This window comes from Pelodiscus sinensis, chromosome 2 (assembly GCF_049634645.1).
Source record: "Pelodiscus sinensis isolate JC-2024 chromosome 2, ASM4963464v1, whole genome shotgun sequence".
Lineage (NCBI taxonomy): Eukaryota > Metazoa > Chordata > Testudines > Trionychidae > Pelodiscus > Pelodiscus sinensis.
In genome coordinates, this window is record NC_134712.1 from 240,049,234 (window position 1) to 240,070,177 (window position 20,944).

The following is a 20,944-nucleotide window of genomic DNA, read 5'->3' on the forward strand; positions in this document are numbered from 1 at the left end:
TGTAGCTCCAACATCTGTGTCTTGATCGAGGAAAAACCTAGGGCCCCTCTAATTTTTACCCCTACTAAATTATGTTTTATAATAAGTACTTTACCTTACAGTTTCTATTGCTCTTAGAAATGTGTTCTCTTAATATATTCCATCATCCACACTGTAACTATGAAGCCCCATAACTCATGGATTACAAAGGAATAGAGGGACAATAGTAGTCCCTTGTCCTTTTTCTCTCAGGTGGGCAGAAAAGGACAGCCAGGGCACAAGCATGGCCCCAAGGAAGACTGTTGGCTGAAGGAATCCAAACTCATGTGCACACAGCACATGCACACCAACAGAAGAACATATGTGAACAAGTACTTGAAGAACTACAACTTGCCTTGAAAATACTAATGAGGAGTACTGTGACACCTTAAAGACTAACAAATTTAATTTGGGCATAAACTTTCATGGGCTGGAACCTCCTTGGTTTTACTGAAACAGATTAACATGGTTACCCTCTGAAATTTGTCTATACTAGGATTTTAACACACTAGCTAATACATGCTAACTAACAAATGTTAAAATAAATCCTTTTCCTAGTGAAGACAAGTCCTAAAAAGTTTTACCCACCCTTGCACCAGGGGAAACACAGCAAAAAATTGTGATAGATTCATGGAAGCTAGGTTCATCAATGGCTATTAGCCAGGATGGGTAGGAATGGCGTCTCTAGCCTCTGCTTGTCTGGAAATGGGTGAGAGGGGAGGGATCGCATGAGGATTATCTGTTGTGTTCTCTCCCTCTGGGGTATCTGGTATTGGCCACTGTCGGCAAACGGGATACTGGACTAGATGTACCTTTGGTCTGACTAAGCATGTCCGTTCTTATGTTCTTATTCTACTCCAAAACTAGTGTTTAAATCAGTACACACATGTATTTCAATACATAAGAAAATTAAGAGATAACCACTTTGCCCTTCACACCTTTCCAGACGCTACAGGGTAATTAGAAATAAATATTTTAAAATGATTTTGCTATGCATTTTAACTCTTTGAATTTCTTTTTTAAATGTGAATAACTTGTTTATCACTTGCCAAACCCTGCAAACTATAGTTTTCCTTTTGTAATACGCATTTTCTTTTCATTAAGCAGATCTTGTGTCTCCTGGACCAAATCTCTTTTGCCTTAACTCACTCAGGTTATTATTAACAACTTGTTTACAGTATTACCTAGAACGTTAAATGAAAAGTCAAATTTAATTTGGACATAAGCCCAAAGGCCCTTGGTCAAAGTTATTGGACAGTACATCATAAACAAATGTTAAACTATTTGGAGCAGGGGCTATAAGATAAGCTGTAACAAGTGGTGGAAATAGCAAATGGAAAGTACAGGGGATGCAGGAGATAGCGAGGGTAATAGTGATCAGAGATCAGGGGTTTTCAAACTTGGGTCGCAGGCCCACCCGGTTAAGCTGACCCACACCGCTTCCCACAGCTCCCCCTGATTGGAAACCGTGAACGGCAGCCAATAGGAGTTATGAGGATCCATGCCTACGGATGCTTAGATAAACAAAGTGTCTTGTAGCCCAACCACCAGCAGCTTACCCAGACAAGCCCATAGCCCAAGTCTGAAAACCCCTGGGCTAGATGGCTTGTGTACAAAATACAGTTTAAAAAGATATAAACAAAGATCACAGAAGTGTTTTGTACAACTCAGGTATCATGTATGATTAAAAGGACAGCACAGCTGCAGTTACGTTGATATTTTTGCTTTTTATACTATGATTAGAGAGACAGCTTAAAAATCTAAGTTCATAAAATTCAGCTCTCTCATACATCGATTTTGAAAAATTGATGTTATGTAGGCCTTACAACCTAACTTCACATATGCAGGAGACAGCTCCAAAATACTTTAAACAAGAGCTAAACAAATATACAAATTATGGTGTTCCTAACAGCATACTGTGAAAATTTGTAAAAAGCTTTCAGGCAAGCCAATTAACATACTGCAATCTCTCTCACACTATATTATGCTCTGTTAAAAAATAAGTTCTGACTGTAGCAGTGCTATCTATATCAACAGTTCCAGTGTAAGAGAAGGATTTAGTCCACTGTATATGTTTTAAAACTTGATAATATGGATCTATTCCAAGAAGTGACTGTAGAAATGACATCCCAGAGTTCTGTGGTTTTTATGGCTGTCAGGTTAAATATGATCAGTTAAGAAAAACATTTTTCCTTTCCCTGAGATACAAGTCTGGCAAACTCAACCCAGAAACAGAAAGCCAAACTGAGTTTTTTCCTTTTCACATCCCACAAAAGTAATACAAGTTCTACAAGTTAAATTAAACCCACAGTGACACATATGCAATCTAGTTTGCTTTCAACAGGTTTGCACAGGTGCAACTGATTGGAACTCAGTAAATAGCTCTATTGATCAGGGAACAAAGGAAACAGAATTTAGCTCACTATCTCTTTGCTGTGTTGGTGCTAACAGGATTAAAAATTAACAAACACTTTAATAATGACCATTTAGTAGATAAAGGGAGATCATCTGTTGGGAAAGAAAGTAACATTTTTACAGTCATTTTTCAGAGCAACACTGAAATTTGGAATTGGATGAGGACAAAGGTTATTTGCTCGTAAGTAAAACAGTAGTTGGAGGAATGAAACGTATTCACTATCTAATATTAGCATATTACCAACTAAATAGTAAAACTAACTAGGACTAACAACAAAGTAAAACATACTGTTTAGAAACATGATTTCCAAAGAAATCGAAGTATTGAGTTGTAACTTTCTGTTCGCAAATATGTTTACTAAAACTATGGGTCAGAGCCTGCTCTTCTTAATGTTAACCATAATGTCTATTGTCAAAGTATAAAGTGACTAAGCAACATGGCCTCTGGCAGTTACACATTTGTTCAAAGTTCGTGGTTTTTCTACAACTTCTAATATTCCTGCTACTGACCTTTTTGAACCATGTAGTGCAAAATTTGTTCAATTAGTGATGCCACATAGTTGGCATCTTGTAAAACAGGTAAATACGTATTCTCAGATGAAAATACCTCAAGCATTCGCATAGGAAGTGCAACATTCAGACTGTCATCGTTGCAGTTTTGCAATAACCTGTAGATAAAATAAAATTCACAATTATTTAATATGAGAGGATTTTCCCAGTTAAGGTTTACACACACTTTTTAAAAATTGAGTTACAAAGATTTTCACATCCTCTTTAACAATCATCTTTTTTATAATAGATTCTCCAACAACCCTTAGGAATTGACAAACCAGATGAAACTGATGGTCCAGCTAGTCCAGTGGTCTCCAACCCTTTTGCACCCAAGATCACTTTTTAAAAGTCAGAACAAGCTAATTCTTCCCCCAAAGACTGCATCCCTTCCTTGAAGCCCCGCCCTCTCCACCACTTGCTATCTCCAGCCCTTATATACTCTCAGGGTACAGCTACACTGCTGCTTTTTTTTTCAAATTCTTCTGTAGGAAGCGGATTTTCCAACATTTGGCCTGTCTAGACTGGGCCAAATGTCAGAAAAAAGAACGGTTACTTACCTTGTAACTGTGATTCTTCGAGATGTGTTGCTTATGTCCATTCCAATTAGGTGTGTGCGCGCAGCGTGCATGCGCCGTCGGAAGATTTTCCCTCAGCAGTACCCTGAGGGCCAGCAGGGAGCCCCCTGGAGTGGCGCTGGTATACCAACCCATATATACCCCTGCTGGCTCCCTCAGCTACTCAGATCCTCTTACCGGCATACTCCAGATAAAGGGCAGTGAGCGGGGATTTGGAATGGACATGAGCAACACATCTCGAAGAATCACAGTTACGAGGTAAGTAACTGGTCTTTCGTCTTCGAGCGATTGCTCATGTGCATTCCAATATAGGTGACACCAAAGCAGAATCTAAGGAAGCGGGCTGGACAATGAAACTACAGAGGAGTGGAGGACCGCCCTACCCAGGCAGCATCCCCTCTGGCCTGATGCAACAGTGCATAGTGGTTGGCAAACATATGGACAGGGGACCATGTGGTGGCTCTGCAGATGTCCAGGATGGGAACCTGCACTACGAAAGCGGTGGAGGCGGCCACTGCCCTCGTGGAGTGCACTCTACGGGGCGGAGCTGAAACACCCGCCAGGGTGTAGCACTCCCTAATGCAGGCGGTTATCCAAGAGGCTATCTGCTGGGTGGACACGGTTTGGCCCCTCATGCGCTCTGCGATAGCCATGAAAAGTTGTGGCGACTTCCAGAAGGGTTTAGTCCTGTCTAAATAAAAGACTAGCGCCTTACAGACGTCTAGAGTGTGTAAAGCCTGCTCTTTCCCAGATGCGTGCGGTTTAGGGTAAAAAAAACGGTAGGAACATGTCCTGGGAGGACACCCCCTTCGACAGGAAAGCCGGGTGAGGGTGGAGCCGAACCTTATCTTTAAAAAATATCATGTAGGGGGGATCTGATGTGAGTGCCCTAAGCTCAGATACCCACCTGGAGGAAGTGATATCCACCAGGAAAGCCACCTTATAAGACAGGTGGAGGAGGAAGCACGTCACTAACGGTTCGAAAGGTGGCCCCATAAGTTTGGAAAGAACCAAGTTTAGGTCCCATTGCGCGAACAGGCTGGTGGACGTGGGGATAGAGCCTGTCCAATCCTTTCAGGAACCTGTTGACCACTGGATTGGCAATAGGGTTTTCCCTTCTTCCCCCGAGTGGAAGGGCAAGATAGCCGCCAGGTGAACCTTGATGGAGGAGGAAGAAAGATGCTGGAGCTTAAAATCCAACAGGTAATCTAAGATCAGGGGGATTGGAACCCACCTTGAGCGTACCCCCTTCTGGGAAGCCCAACAGCAGAACCGCTTCCACTTAGCCAGATATGTGGCCCTGGTAGAGGATTTTCTGCTACCCAGGAGGACTTCTTGAACCCGTTCAGAGCACCAGAGCTTCCACACTCAGATGCAGCAATTGCAGGTCCGGGCATCGGAGTCTGCCCGAGTCCTGGGATATCAGGTCCAAGGACCAGTGGGAGGGATACGGGCCTCTCGCAGGAGAGGCTGAGGAGGGTCGAGAACCAGTTTTTCCTGGGCCATGCAGAGGCGATTTGAATCAGGGACGCCCTGAACTTCCGCACTTTCAGGAGGACCCTGTGAACTAGCGGGAAAGGCGGGAAGGAGTACAAGAGGCTTTGCGGTCGTGGGAGGAGGAGAGCATCCCCTAAGGAACCCTGCCCCTGACCCATGAGGGAGCAGGAACGCAAGCACCTCTTGTTCTGCCCCGGGGCGAACAAGTCCAGGTGGGGAGACCCCCATGCATGGAGGATGGAACGGGCTACATCCCAGCGCAGGGACCACTCGTGACCTGCAAATGATCTGCTCAGCCTGTCCACCAGGACGTTCTGGGAGCCTGGGAGATAGGAAACCATTGGTGGATGTCCGCCCCGATGCAGAGGTCCCACAGGCTGATCGCCTTTAAACACAGGCAAGGGGAATGGACCCCGCCCTGCTTGCTTATGTATGCCACCGCTGTCGTGTTGTCCAACAGAATGAGGATGGACTAGCCCTTCAGATGGGGAAGGAAAACTGCACAAGCCAATCGGACTGCCCATAGCTCCCTGATATCAATGCGCAGGGAGGTTTAATCCGCAGACCACTCACCTTGCGTGTGGAGGTCTCCTAAGTGAGCTCCCCAGCCCATGTCCAAGTTGTCCATGACAAGACGGATGGACAGCACTGGTCTGGAGAATGGAACCCCTGCACAGACCTCTGCCTGGTGGGTCCACCATTGCAATACAAGGAGGATGGGGGCCGGGACTGTCAGTACCCTGTCCCAAGAGTGGACGACCAGGTTGTGGACTCGTGATAGCCACATCTGTAGCGGGCGCATGCAGAGTCTGGTGTGCTACACTACATAAGTGCAGGCAGCCATCAGGCCCAGTAAACGCATGCAAGTCTGGGCGGTGGTCACTGGAAAGTTCTGGAGCACCCTGACCATCGTCTGTATCATGGGAAACCGTGAGCTGGGCAGAAAGGCTCTCTATGCCAGGGAATCTATGGTGGCACCCACAAACTCTATTATCTTGGTAGCAGTCAGGGTCAGTTTGTCCAGATTCAACAGAAGGCCTAAGTCTTCTAAGAGTCTGCAGGCTGTGGTAATGTGGGCTCTCACCTGAGTCTCTGACTCCCCCCCTCAGAAGCCAATCGTCTAGATAGGGGAACGCCTGGACACCCCTTTTTCTGAGCTCGGCAGCCCCCACTGCCATGCATTTGGTAAAGACCCAAGGGGCCATAGAAATACGAAACGGGAGGGCTGTGAATTGGTAATTGTCCGGGCCCACGGTAAACCGTAGGAACCTTCAATGGCGGGAGATAACTGAAATGTGAAAGTAAGCGTCTTTTAAGTCGAGAGCAGCATGCCAGTCTCTGGGGCTAAGGAAGGGATAATGGATGCCAGAGTCACTATTCTGAATTTTGTCTCGACAATGAAGGAATTTAGAGCTCTGAGATCCAGAATGGGACAAAGGTCCCCTTTCGTCTTTGAAACCAGAAAGTAACGGGAATAGAATCCCCTATTCCAAAACTCAGGGGCAACGCGTTCCACTGCCCCTAGCATAAGGCGATGATTTACTTCCTCCTGTATCAGAGGCTTGTAAGGGGTCCTGAAAAGAGACGGGGAAGAGGATTGGGAAGGAGGGGGCAAGTGGAAAAGGATTACATAACCGCTTTCCACTATCTCCAGCACCCATCAGTCTGACGTAACACTCTGCCAGGCCTGGAGGAAATAGGATAAACGGTCCTGGAAAAATAGAGAGAAGACTGGAAAGATGCTCTCAAGGGTCCTGTCAAAACCCTTGACGGGGGCCCAGGGGCTTGCTTCGGGGCCCCTGGTTATTGTTGGGGGCTGGGCATGGTCTGCGCCTGTCATTCCTGCCGTTGCCACTCCTGCTCCTACGGTGTGCAAAGTCGGGGCATGGGCTCTGGGGAGGCACTCTAGGAACATTCGTATTTGACTAGGTACACCTCTGGGTGGCAGGAGTGTGCAGGCCTAAGGACTTTAACATCGCCCTGGTATCCTTGAAGCCATGAAGCCTCTCGTTTGTCTGCTCCAAAAAGAGCGAGAGACCCTTGAACGGGAGGTCCTGAATGGCGTTTTGGAGCTCCAATGGCACCCCAGTCCCCTGGAGCCATCAACTACAGTGCAGAACCACCCTGGTGGCCATCACTCAAGCTGCGGCGTTCACCACATTGAGAGACACTTGGAGAGCCGCTCTGGAGATCATTCTTCCCTCTTTGTGAAAAGTCTTGTACTCTGAGCAGGAGTCCCTAGGGAGCAAGTCCGTAAACTTGTCCATGGATGCCCAGATGATGTATGCGTAACTGGACAAGAGGATTTGCTGGTTGGCAATGCAATATTGGATGCCCCCCCACCAGAAGCGTACACCTTCTGTCCCAGCAGGTCAGACTTTTTGGCCTCCCTGTTCTTATGAGTGGCAGGAGGCTGCCCTTGTCTCTCCCTTTGATTAACGGCTTGCCCCATCAACGAGCCTGAGGGAGGGTGAGAGAAGAGGTGTTAGTTACCCTGTTGGGGGACAAAGTACCTTTCCACACGCTTATCCATTTGAGGAATTGAGGCGGGGGTTTGCCACAAGGCTTTGGAGATTTTGGCCACTGTTTTGTTGACCAGTAGAGCCACTCTAGAGGGGATGTCAACATGCAGAATGTCAACAGTAGGATCTGAGTTGTAGGAAACCTTCTCCACTTCAACCCCCAAACTTTGGGCCAGGCAGCGGCGAAGGTCCTGATGGGCTCTGGCGTCTATGGAGGGCATGGACGGTGTGGAGTCAGCTAATGCCTCATCCAGGGAGGAGGACGATGACCTCTTTTCGACCTCACCTACAGGGTCATCCTCATGACCTGGATTGTCCAACGTGTCCATGGAGGAAGAGGGAGAAGGTTGGCTCACCAGACCTGGACCCTGGACCTGGGGACAACTGGCCCGGAGCTAGAGAACGTCCCGAGGTGGGGGACCTGACCAGAGATGTCGCCGACAGAGCAACTTGTGGCCCCGAAGAGACAGAAGCTGGTCTGGGAAGGTCCACGCCCTAGCCCTGGTGATAAGCCCAGGGAGTCCAGAAGGGCCACTGCCCCGCAGGCTGAAGGGGCCATGTTTGCACCATGGGCATCAGAACCAGATGAGCCCACTGTTGCTGGTACGGGAGCGGAGGACTACGGTGCCGGGAACAGTGCTGGGAGCGACACCACGAGCAAGACCTCGAGAACCAGACGGATTCCATCTCGGAGTCGGATGAATACTCCGAGGCAAACCAGGGCGGTGCTGACGCATGTGTCGAAGGAGTTGTGGTGCGCCGAGACATGGACTCTGGCTTGTCATGGTGCCAAGGCGGTGGAGGAGGCATGGCTGCATGTGGGTCCTGCATGGAGGTAGGTGCCAATGGGCCCCGGGGCGGTGACAGCGCTGAGCGATGTTGCCGCACTGAGTCCAGTGCCATGCCTTTGGACGGTACCAGGGGTTTCAGTGCCTTGATGGCCAGTGCCACGTGCGATGCCGTCGAGGCCAGGCAATATCTGCCCTCATGCACCATGTCTTTGGTCACTCCAGAAAGCAACTGATGCCAAGCGTCCCTGTGCCATCTAGAAGGTGCCGAAGTCAGGGAGGAAGGGACGGGAAGGACTCTATTAGAACCCTCGCTGCCTCCAAGGCCTCCGGTGTGGATGGCTCTGGGAAGTCCTCCAAAAGGCTGATCTCCCCTCGCTGGGAGGCAGGCCTGCCTGACCTAGAAGGTCCGGGCTCTGGGCTCATTGGCGCCGCATGCCTCACCGGAGGGCACGTGCCTATGCAGGGACCGATCCATTAGGCCGCCTCTTCTTCTGAGGTGCCAGCGATTGAGAGCAGTGCCGGGGCCCCTGCAGTGCCAGAGAGGCACGGTGTACAGAACCGTCACGCACTGAGGCCGGTGTGCTCCGGAAGGCCAGTGCAGAGGCCGGTGCCAGGCGGAGAGCCGCTTCCATGAGGAGGATATTAAGGCGTGACTTCCTCTCGCATTTTGTCCTGGGCTTGAAGGCCTTACAGATTTTACAGGCTTCTGTAAGGTGTGCTTCTCCCAGACACTTTAAGCACAATGAGTGCGAGTCACCGCATAGCATAGGCCTACTGCACATTTTTCAGGGCTTAAAGCCTTGGGCACACAGCATACTGTGGTGGGGAGCAATCAACAGAAAACAACAAAAAGTCTTTAACTTAAATTTCAGACACTTAGCTGAAAATTAACTAAAGATTGAAGAAGAACAATGAAGTCAACAATCACTTTGAGGAGCTGAAAGTCCTTCAAACGACCACCACAGTGCTAAGGAGGAACTGAGTGGGTGAGGGAGCCAGCAGGGGTATATATGGACTAGTATACCGGCGCCACTCCAGGGGGCTCCCTGCTGGCCCTAAGGGTACTTCTGCGAGAAAAACTTCCGACGGTGCGTGCACCTATATTGGAATGCACATGAGCAATCACTCGAAGAACCACCCCTTTTTTGGAAGCCCCCTTATTCCTCGTGGAATGAGGAATACAGGGGTTACTGAAACAACATGTTTGCATGTTTGCTCTTCCACTAAAAAACATGGAACAAATGCGTCCCTGGATGTGGAAGTGTTTTTCCAGGATACCTCTGGAATCCCAGAAAAACTCCTGCAGTCTAGCCGTACCCTCACTGGGTTGAGACAGGATGTGTGGGCTCTGGGGTGGGAATGAGGGATTTGGATGTGGGAAGGGATGAGAGGTACAAGCTCTGGGAGGGAATTTGGATGCACGAGGAGGTGGAGAAGGGGATGCTGGCTCGGGGAGGGGGCTCCAGGCTGAGGACTGTTGGGTGTGGATGTGAAGTTGAAGGAGTTTGGGTTGGGGTATGTGAGGGCCTCAGGGCAGGGAGGCTGGGAGTATGATGGGCTCAGGACACAGATTTGCAGTGTGTAGATGGTGCAGAAGTGTTGTGGCAGAAGACTCAGGATGTGGGGGTGCAGGAGTTTGGGGATTTGAGAGGCTCAGGACAGGGGGTTCCAGTGTATGAGAGGCTCAGGGTTAGGGTCAGGGGAGAAGGGTACAGGAGTGTTATGATGCTGCAGCCAGATGGGGGCTTAGCCCCAAATGGGGGCTTGTTGGCCAGGCTTCATTTTTAAATAAAATATTATGTCAAACACACAATGTTTCAGCATTGTCTTTATGTATGAGAAGGGTAGGGAACCTATTTTAAGTCAGGGGTCACTGACCCACAGAAAATTCAGTTGGGGCCACACAAGTGAGATGCAAAAAAAAATTATTCCTCCAACCCCGCCCCCGCCCCCCCACACACACAGCCTCACTAATGTGGCCCCAACTGTGCTGGTGAGAGCAGGGGACATGGTACTGGGGAAGGGTGCTATGGGTGCTGGGGCAGGGAATAGGGAGTACCCGGCAGGTGCCTCCTCTGGGGACTCCTACTACCTTCCCTCCTGCCCCCCAGAAGTAGTCACCCCTGGCGCATGCCTTCTCTGGGGATCTGGGGACTCCTAACCTCTCCCCCCCCTCCCGCCCCGGCAGAAGAGGGAAGCCCCAGCGTGCACCTCCTCTGGACACTCCTCTCCCCCACCACCGCCCTGCACAGCAAGTCCCTGGCACGCCACAGACCTGGACTGTGGAACCGCGCTGACTGTTTGGAGGAGGGGGAGCAGCCAGCGCACTTCCTGAAACCCCGGAAGCGGCGCGCAGCTGCCGGACTTCCTTCCACCCTGCAGGAAGATGGCACTACCTCCATTGTCGCTGGAGGTAGGTAGTGGGGCTTCTTGGAGGTGGGGGGGGCAAGTGGGAGAAAATGGGGGTCCGAACGCCTCGCGATCGACTGGTCAGGCCCTCCCAATCAACCGCGATCGACACGTTGGTGACCACAGAGCTAGTCTAATATCCTATCAACAGTGGCCAGCACCAGATCCTTCAGAGAAAGGCACAAGAGGCGGCATAGACATCAACCTAATTCCCAATACTACTTAATTTAAATCCTGAAGGAGAAGGTTTTGTATTTTTTCTTAATACTAACAAAAAAAAAAAAAAAAAAAAAAAAAAAAGGCTTTAACTAAAACAAACCTGTATATTTTTATTTTCCATTCAAATATCCAACCTGCCTTTGCTAGTTTCCTCACCTCACTGACTTGCTAAGTTTAGTTGTCTGCAGGACTCAGTAGACATCATCATAATGAAACTTCTAAGAAGAGAAATCCTGATTATCTAAATACCAAAAGGTATGATGTCAACACAAAATCAGGTCTGCCAGGACTAAGCTGTGTGGGATTCTGGAGAGACAGCTGAAGACAATCATATGTGTGTGAAAAGTTCTGTCCTCAACTACAGAATGAAGTGCCAACCATTCAATTCTCTCCACTACTTTGCTAAACTATTCAGCTGTGTCTAGACTGGCCAGTTTTTCCGGAAAATCAGCCGCTTTTCCGGAAAAACTTGCCAGCTGTCTACACTGGCTGCTTGAATTTCCACAAAAGCACTGACTTCCTACTGTAAGAAATCAGTGCTTTTTGCGGAAATACTATGCTGCTCCCGTTCGGGCAAAAGTCCCTTTTGCGCAAAAGGGCCAGTGTAGACAGCTGAGATTTGTTTTCCGCAAAAAAGCCACGATCGCAAAAACGGCGATCGGGGCTTTTTTGCAGAAAAGCACATCTAGATTGGCCACAGACGCTTTTCTGCAAAAAGTGCTTTTGCGGAAAAGCGTCCGTGCCAATCTAGACGCTCTGTTCCGAAAATGCTTTTAACAGAAAACTTTTCCGTTAAAAGCATTTCCGGAAAATCATGCCAGTCTAGACATAGCCTTCATGAAACCACTGTAACTAAAGAAATGGTGGAGAATAAGTACATAGCATGATGGGTGCCTATGGACAAGAAAAATTATGAATCGAATGGTTAAAAGAACAGCCCCAAAATGAAGGAAGTAAAAAGAACTTTAGAAACCCGATTGGATCATCTTTTGAATTCTACTACAGGTAAAATGGATTTCAACACACAGAACAATGATGAAGTCCATATCATCTAGTTCATATATTGTATTTTACATACATACAACTATATGATAGTGAAAAAAATTAAAAGGTCATTGCCAACTTGAAATCTAACAATTAAAAAAGGATTCAAAGTCATTTATGTTACTATCCTTGCCCCAGAGATTCCCTGACAATTTTTTATAATTGTACATGTTCCTATCTCTCTTTTGCTGTGTAAAAACCCAATTCAAACAGAGAGAAATGTATATGCTATAAAGGAGAATATGCAAAATGCTGACAAATGCACAAAGTAAATAAACTATAAAACAGAGAAAAACACTTCCATTAATCCAGAGGTGGGCAATAATTTTTGACTAGGGGCCACTTCAGAAATTTTTTAAGTGGCCCTGGGCTGCCCCAGAAGGGGCAGGGCTTCAGGGAGAAGGAGCGGGGCCAGGATACTGCCGTGCTTCCCCACCCACAGACCCCGGTAGGTTTGGGGGTAGGGGAGCGCACAAAGTCTTTGCCCCGCACAGAGAGAACCATCAGCTATTCTGAGGTACCTGTGCCTCTGGAGGTGAGAGGAGACTGTGTGCTTCCCCCCCCCCCCCCCCACTGCTGCCCCCAGGTCAATCAGGGTTTGGGGGGGGGCGGGAGCACATGAAGTCTCTCACTCCCTGCTCCCACCCTGCAAGGGAGCACCACATTTATAGTTAACCACCGGCTGAGCAGCAGTTGGTGGTTGACTTTAAGTGCTGACCCCCTTGCGGGGCAGCAGGAGACTTCATGCGCTCCTCCCCCACCCCAAGCCCCAATTGGCCTGGGGACAAGGGGAGTGTGCAATGTCTCCTCTCGCCCTGCTCCTGTCCTGCAAGGAGCATGCAGTGCTTAGAAGTGCTGCCCACTCCTTCCAGAATGGGGGAAGGGCAGGAGGAGACTTCATGTGCTTCCCCCAATTGGCCTGGGGCAGATGGAGCAGCAGGGCCTCTGCAGGCCGGATCAACTCATTTGGCAGGCCGGCTCCAGCCCACGGAGGCCCTTTGGACTACCCCTGCACTAATCACAGTACTGTTAGGTGCCATTTGTAAACACACTAATTAAAAAAATGTCCAGGGAAAAAAAAGGATAATTTCAAGTTGATTGTGTCACTTTGAATCAAGGACAAAACATGTCAAACTAACTTAACCACTTTCTTTGACAGGGTAACAAGCCTTGTGAATAGGGGGAAAGTGGCAGATGTGATTTTAGTAGGGCTTTTGACCATGTTTCACATGACCTTCTCATAAATACATTAGGGAAACGAAACCCTTATGGAGCTAATATATAGTGAGGGCATGCCCAGCTGGAAAACCACTCCAAGAGATGATTCACACTCAAACTCAAACATATCAAGTGAGGTCCCATAGGGAACAGTTCTACTCAAAATCTTCAACAATAATTTAGACCAGTGTCTCTCTAAGTGGGCCACTGGCCCACTTTGGGAAAGCTGCTAGTAGGCCCACACCGCTTTGTTTAACCAAAGGCTCCATAGCCACAGAGCCTCGCAGCTCCAATTGGCTCCAGTTTGCCATTTCCAGCCAAAGGGAGCTGCAAGAACACAAAGTACTCCACTTAGTAATGAACAATCAGTTATTCATATACAAAATGGGAAATGACTGCCTAGGAAAGAGTACAGGCAGTCCCCAGGTTACATACAAGATAGGGACTGTAGGTTTGTTCTTAAGTTGAATTTGTATGTAAGTTGGAACTGGTACATATTGTAGGGAAAACTCTAGCCAAACATTTCTCCAGAACTCAGTTTTATTCTCCCACACCTCACTTCCCTCAGTCCTTTATTCTCAAGCTGAGGTGTGTGCTGAGAAAAGCCTCTCCGTGTCTCCCTGGTCTGCTGGGGGGGGAGGGCACTAGCTTCGCATCTCCCTGGTCTGCAGGGGGGGGCGCAGCTAGTGCGGGGTTGCCTCACCCCGTTTGTAAGTAGGGATCCGATGTAAATCGGATCCATGTAACCCGGGGACTGCCTGCACTGTAAAAAGGGATCTGGTGGTCATAGTGAATCACAAACTCAATATGGGTCAACAATGTTGCAAAAAATCAAACATCATTTAGGGCTGTATTGACAGAGTGTTGTAAGCAAGATACAAGAAGTAATTATTCCATTCTGTTACATGCTGCTTAGGCCTCAACTAGAGTATTGTGTCCAGTTCAGGGCGCCACAAGAAAGATGTGGACAAAATTGGAGAACACAGGACAGCAACAAAAATAATTAAAAACCCAGGGAAGACTGATAATTGGGTTTATTTCTTCTGGAAAAAACTAAAGGGGGACAAACTCTTCAAATATGGAAAATGTAGTTATGGAGAAGAGAATACTAAATTGTTATCCCAGCAGCAAAGTAGTAATAGTAATGGGCTTCAATTTCAGCAAGGGAGATTTAGGTTACAGTTAGAAAATATTTCCTAATGTCTAAGAGTAGCTAAGCACTGGAACAATTACCTAGGAATGTTGTGAAATCTCAGTCACTAAAGGTTTTTAAGAACTGGTTAGACGAACACCTTTCATGTAATGGTCTAGATCAGAGGTTCCCAACCTTTTCCAGATGAGAACCTATTTTGACTATTCAGGAAGACTTGGTGATCCAAGGCAATTCAAAAATGGGGGGAGAAGAGGAGGCATCTGGGGAGACACTTGGCGACCCTTTTAAAATGCAATGGCAACCCATATTTGGGTCCTGACCCATAGGTTGGGAAACCCCAGTCTAGATAATACTTAGTCCTATCTTGAGTACTGGCAACTGGGCTAAATGATCTCTCAAAGTCCCTTCTAATCCTACAGTTCTATAATTCTATGAAATTCAGGGGGAAATGTATGCCAACTACATCAGATTTTATTTTTCTTTAATAATTACATATCTTTGAGCATCAATTTGTGGGGTGGTTTTGGGTTTTTTTTTAGTTGACTCTCTTACTGAATCAATATTTGAAACCGTTACAAACTATTTACGCTGAGCAATTTTCCACATGGAAATAAACAGTTTTCAATAAACCTATTGCTTTCTAATCTATAGTGCAATGTATACGTTCAATTATATTTCCATGGTAGATTTTACATTATCAAGGGACACATTAAAAAGTAAAATACACAAATACTGAATCAATGAGAACTGATAAAACTGAAACTTCTGCTATGTAAATATAGATGTTATTTGAAAATATAAATTTAGTATAAAAATCTTTTTGTTTCCATTCCACTTATCACCTATGTATAAAAGATTTAAACCAAAACAGGTATAAGCACATATTGCAACAACATTTGAGATGTATTTAATACAAATACATTATACAGTAAAATATATACGTTGAACTCTGATATGCTGAAATCATTTTTACAGTAGACTACCCAAATTATTTCAAATTTTAAAACTGTAAATTGCGATTCTAATTACAATGAAACTTTACTTCTAGTACAGTGAGATCAGAAATGAAAATATAGTATCTAAAATAGGGTTCCTATGTAATCTGTATTTTAGTTTAGAAAGAGTTATGTCATAGATCACTACATATATGGTACATACCGTTACCAGAAAAACTTAACCAAATCTAAGTGTGCAAGCCATTTTCTAGAAATGCCCTTACATTAACTGAATTCATACAAATCAGACAAAACAAGTCTGGATGCATATTTCCACTGTTGGCTCTGCAAGCCAAGGAAACAGTAAACAGTATGTTCTTCATAAGACTTTTTAGCTCTGGAGAAGAGAGCTAGATACTATTATCACTTGAATTTTTAAAAAAAACGTTTTGGCTTTATGGATGAGAGTGGGCTACTTCTATCAGATCCAAGTCTACTACTTATCTCTGTCCCAGCAGACTTTGCTTCTGTGGTCATATATGAAGGCATGCTCAGCATCACTATTTACAGTTATCACATTGCTGTAGTTAAAGATACACATGCATATTGTGCCCCCAAATCAAAAGTGGGAGCATACAGTATTTTAAACAACCTTATTAGCCATAAAACAGCAATAAATTTGTTAGTAAAAGTAGGCCCCTACCAAATTAATGGTGCAAATTCACAGTCACAAGATTTAAAAAATTGTAAATGTCATTACTGCAGCTATTTAAATCTGCAATTTCATAGTGTTGTAATTGTAGGGGCCCTGACCCACATAGAAATTGTTGGGGATGGCAAGGTCACTAGGAGTGGGGGGGATATGTTGGAGTATTGCTAACATTACTTCTGCACTGTTGCTGCTGGTGGCTGTTGTGCTACCTTCAAAGCTGGACAGAGGTGGCAACTGGCTAGCAGCCCAGCTCTGAAGGCAGAACCACCACCATCAGCACCACTGAAGGATGGGATTGGATGGCATTGCCACCTTTACTTCTTCACTGCTGCCTGCAGAGCTTGGCCATCAGCAGTCAACATTTTCCAGCCACCCAGCTCTGAAGGCAGTGCAGAACTAAGAGGGGCAACGCGGCCACCTCCCTGGAACTCCCTTTCGGGTCAGGACACACAATATGAGCAATACTGATCTCCCCTGTAAAATCTGTATAAGATGAAAGCAAAAAAACATATTTCACAATCCGTGATTAATTTTTCAGGCCCTGAATTTGGTAAGGCCCGAAGGATAAGGCATTTTATGATCACCTGGAGATACTGCTATGATCCATACAGCTCCTCCCCAAAAAGTCATTAGTTCTGATTTGTACAATTATTGCTAATGGCTCCAGTTCAGGAAAATACTTTAGCATACACTTAAATCCATCACTAATCAAGACAGCACACAAGAACAAGTTTATCTTTGAAGTCAGTGGACAATAAGCACATGTGTATGTACTATCCTGAACAGGTAAGATTTGCCTTTATTGATGCCTGTATACCTAACATGACTAAAAAACAGAATCACATTTAATTCCTGAATTTTCATCTTGTTATATCAATACGCTTTCTGAACATCATTTAAATATTAGTTGGGAGAAAAAGATTTACCTGCAACATAGGCCCAACAGTCTTTTTATTTGGAATAAGCAAGTAAGTCTGTCAGGACCATCCAGCTGCTTAACGAATTGAGAACTCTGTTTAATTAAGTTCTGACACATCCATATCTGGGAAAAGCAAAATGCACAAATATGATCAAAAACCCTGTAAAAATTAATGTTGTTATTCATTATAGGCTGATTGAAATATTCTTATTCATTTTGAAAAAGCACCTTACTCTACCAAATGTCCCAATAATGCCAATACATGGAGAAAGACAGGACTCAACATGAGAGAGGATATAATATTTTGGCCTACATAAGACACTATGAAAACATGCTGTTCATAAGATTTTACAGTTTATAAAATAAGATTATGTTTAGCACTGTGAATTATCTAATGAGAATGCAACATCATTAACCAATAAAATATTTCTCTAGTACAGGTTCAATTAAGCCACTAGCATAATAACCCATGCTTCAATTACTGGAGTCACATGAGTATGTTAGTATGTCAAAAGCTAAACTTTTCATTATAAAAGTAGTGTCTAGACCTCATGTTGCAAAGAAAAGCTTTAATATAAGAACTGATTATAATCAAGAATGTCTACAGACAACCTGAAGTAATAACTCTATAAGTCTCCCTATACATCTGAGACCCACAACTCAAGGAGGCCTTGCCACCATGGCAACAGAAGATTGACTTGTTATGAGAAAAGAGACTAGCACAGCTGTGACTATTTGGGAATATGTCTGTACAATTTATGAATTCTGTGTGACATTATGGACCCTGTGTGTCTGTGCCAGGCTGCAAAATCCATTCAGAATGTGCAATCTTTTGACTGTTTCTCTATGCTGTGTTGAGATTGCAAAGGTTGGTGGATGGACGGGCAAACATGACAGCTGAAGTTAAGTATCCAATCACTAGAAATCTATACACTATAGACTGGTCCCTGCTCAGAAGACTAGCCCCTGCCTAGAAGAATTAAATTAGCAAGAAAGAAGTTACCTTGACAACAAAGTCACCTCAGGGGTCAGAGATGTAAAACCCCATTTAATTGGTTTAACAGTTAAACATTATGTTTAACCAGTTAACCAATTAAAGGGGACGAGCAGGGACAGTCCCTGCCAGTGGGGTACCCTGGCTCCCCCCAGACAGAGGCTGCACCAGACCCTGGAGCAGTTCCTGCCTGCAGAGCGCCCAGGCCTTCCATTGTCAGGGGCTGCTCCAGATGTTGGAACAGCTCCTGCCTGTGGAGCACTCAGGCCGGCTGTGGCAGGTGGAAAGCAGCTGTAGCACCCGCTGGTTAACAGTTAACCAGAATCAGTAAGCATCATCTCTTAAGGGTGATGCTTACCAGTTACCCTTACAACCAGCAGGGGTTTGGGGAAGCCAGTAAACTATCACCTGACACAGGTGGTTGAAGGATCTAAAAAAACCACAAGCTGTTGTGCTCATGGGCTATTTCCTCCAGTCCATGAGGGAGAAGCAACAGAATATGCAACAGTCAATGGAACTGGGGTCTCCCTGCCTGTCTTCCTCAAACCCAATGCAGTGATGGCACTAACAGACACGCAACACCTTTTCAAGCATATTATGCATCTGTCAAAAGTACGTACATGACATGAATTTGCACACTAGCTGAAGAGTGAGTTTTACCCCGTATTTAAACAGCAGCATCACTGCCTGTTCTGTAAGGCTAGGCCTGACTCCCCCCTCCTAATGTTGTGAAATGGAGAATGTCACAATGCCACTTATTCAAATTTGGCCTCCCCACTGCTCCATGTGCCATGTTGCAACACCTAGAGTGGGGAGCTGGGCCCAGCCCTGCAGGAGAAGAGCTGCTGCTGCCAGGAGAGTGCGGGGATAGGCTTGCTCTTCACTGAACTAACAATGACTCATGCTTCCTTCCCCTCAGCCTCCACAGGTACAAAACCTGGTTCAACATTGCCCAGGTGATTCACACAGGATCACAATGAAAGGATGGACTAGTGAGAGACACTGCAGTTTAAGATGTTCATTTTTGGTACAATCTATACTCCCCCCAGGCTTTATGTGATTAAGGACAAAAGCAAAAACACATTAGACTTTGTGTGTTAACTGTTTCATAAAGCTGCATGCCCTGAGAAAGTTAACCTGACTAGAAGCTTCTATACTTTGGGAAGAAATTCTTGCAGAGGGGTAAGTAAGTAACTGGGGTAACCCAGAAGTTAGTACTGGGCCTGAGGATTCAAGGCACATGTGCTGAGGAGCTCCATTTCCGAGAAGGGTAGCGGATCATCCATGCCAAAGAAACATGCTAAAGAAGCAAAGGAAGGACTAATGATGCACACTGATGAGACTCTAGAACAGTGGTCTCCAACCTTTTTAACAACACGATCACTATTTCAATTTAAGTGCAATGTAAGATCTCTCTCAAACCCAAATACCCTTGCCCAGCTTCCTTCCTGCCCCTTCTTCGAGGCCCTGGCCCTGCTCTACCCCTTCTCAAGGCCTAACCCCACTCACTCCATCCCCTTCGTCCCCTATCCTCACTCAGTTTCACCAGGCTGAGGTAGGGGTTGGGTTTCAGGCTCTGGTTTTTGGCCAAGGAGTTTGGAGTGTGAGAGGGGCTCCGAGCTTAGGCCAGGGTGGGGGACTGGGGTCCAGAAGGAGTTTCAGGGTGCAAACTCTGGGAAGGAGTTTGGGTGCAGGGGAATTCATGTCTAGGGCAGGAGGTGGGGTATAGGAGGCCGTTTAGGGATGCGACAGGGGTTGAGGAAGCAGGCTCTGGCTGGGCACTGTTTAACTGAGATGGCTTCTGGGTGGAGTTAAGGCAGGCTTACACTTGCCGTGGCCCTGCATCTCTCCTGAAAACAGCTGGCATGTACAGCAATGGCTCTATGGCGCCACGTGCTGCCCCTCATCTACAGGCACAGAGCCCACAGTGTCTACTGGCCACAGTTCCCCATTATTGATCAATGGGAACTGCAGGAGTGGTGTCTTCAGATAAGGACAGCATGTGGAGAACCCCTGCTCTGCCTCTCTCACAGGCTGAAGGGACATGCCAGCCACATCCAGGAGCAGCAATTACCACAGGGATAATTACTCCAGCCACAGAAGGTTAGGCATTATAGAACTCACTACTCAAAGAATTAAATTTAAGCATAAGAGAGAAATGAAAATTATGAAATGCACAGACCAGTCAAAACCCAAAAATAACCCACTTTGCAATCAGTAAAAGAAGTAACAACAACCCCCTCCCCCCATGTAGGTGTTGGGTCAGGAGATGAGAGTGAAGGACAGAGTGTGAGAGAACAACAGAAACACACAGTGTATGAGAGAGACAGAGATTTGCATTTCTAAACTCCCTCTATGCCCTTCCCTCTGTGTGGAGACAGGGTACAGAAGTGGCGGGATGAGGGACACCCTGGCATCAGTGCCCCACCTCTTCTCTCTCCCACACCCTGCTCAGCAAGCAGGAGGCTCCCAGGAGGCCAGCTCCAAAGTACAGGGCAGGAGCAGCATGACAGTGGGTGGAGAGGCAACTGAAGTATGGCACTTGTTAGGTTCCTGGCCAAACCTGTCAGGATCACCTGGGCAGAGGCTCCAAGATCTACTGGTAGATCCCCATCTACTGGTTGGTGACCACTGCTCTAGAAGCTTGGCAACCTGGAGATCCAGAATAGCAGAGGCCTGGACTACCCTCACAGAAGTCCCAGTGAGTAGCCACGAGAGATGCTTAGTAGGATCTGTGACAGCAGCTAACATAACCCATCCTTCCAAGCAAATTCCTCTCAACTGCTGAGATAGATACTTCCCCACCACCCTACTTCTACCTCCACTTCTGCTGCTGGAAGGAGGACGAGGAGAAGAGGTCCCCATAATGCTACTTCTGCCTCTCTGAGGTACGTCTACACAGCAACATTATTTCAAAATAACTAGTTTTATTTTGCAATAACTTAGTCTGTGTCTACACAGCAGGCAGTTA

At 46.4% G+C, this 20,944-nt stretch overlaps 1 protein-coding gene across 1 annotated transcript in view; it reads right to left on the minus strand.

Annotated features, from left to right (window-relative positions):
- UBE3C (ubiquitin protein ligase E3C) overlaps positions 1-20,944 on the minus strand; it is a 175,996-nt gene that overhangs the window by 130,397 nt on the left and 24,655 nt on the right. The window contains exons 5-6 of the mRNA XM_075922749.1: positions 16,987-17,102; positions 2,944-3,101 (exon numbers count right to left, since the gene is read on the minus strand). Of these exons, the coding sequence (XP_075778864.1) occupies positions 2,944-3,101; positions 16,987-17,102 (274 nt within the window). The remainder of the gene's footprint in view (positions 1-2,943; positions 3,102-16,986; positions 17,103-20,944) is intronic.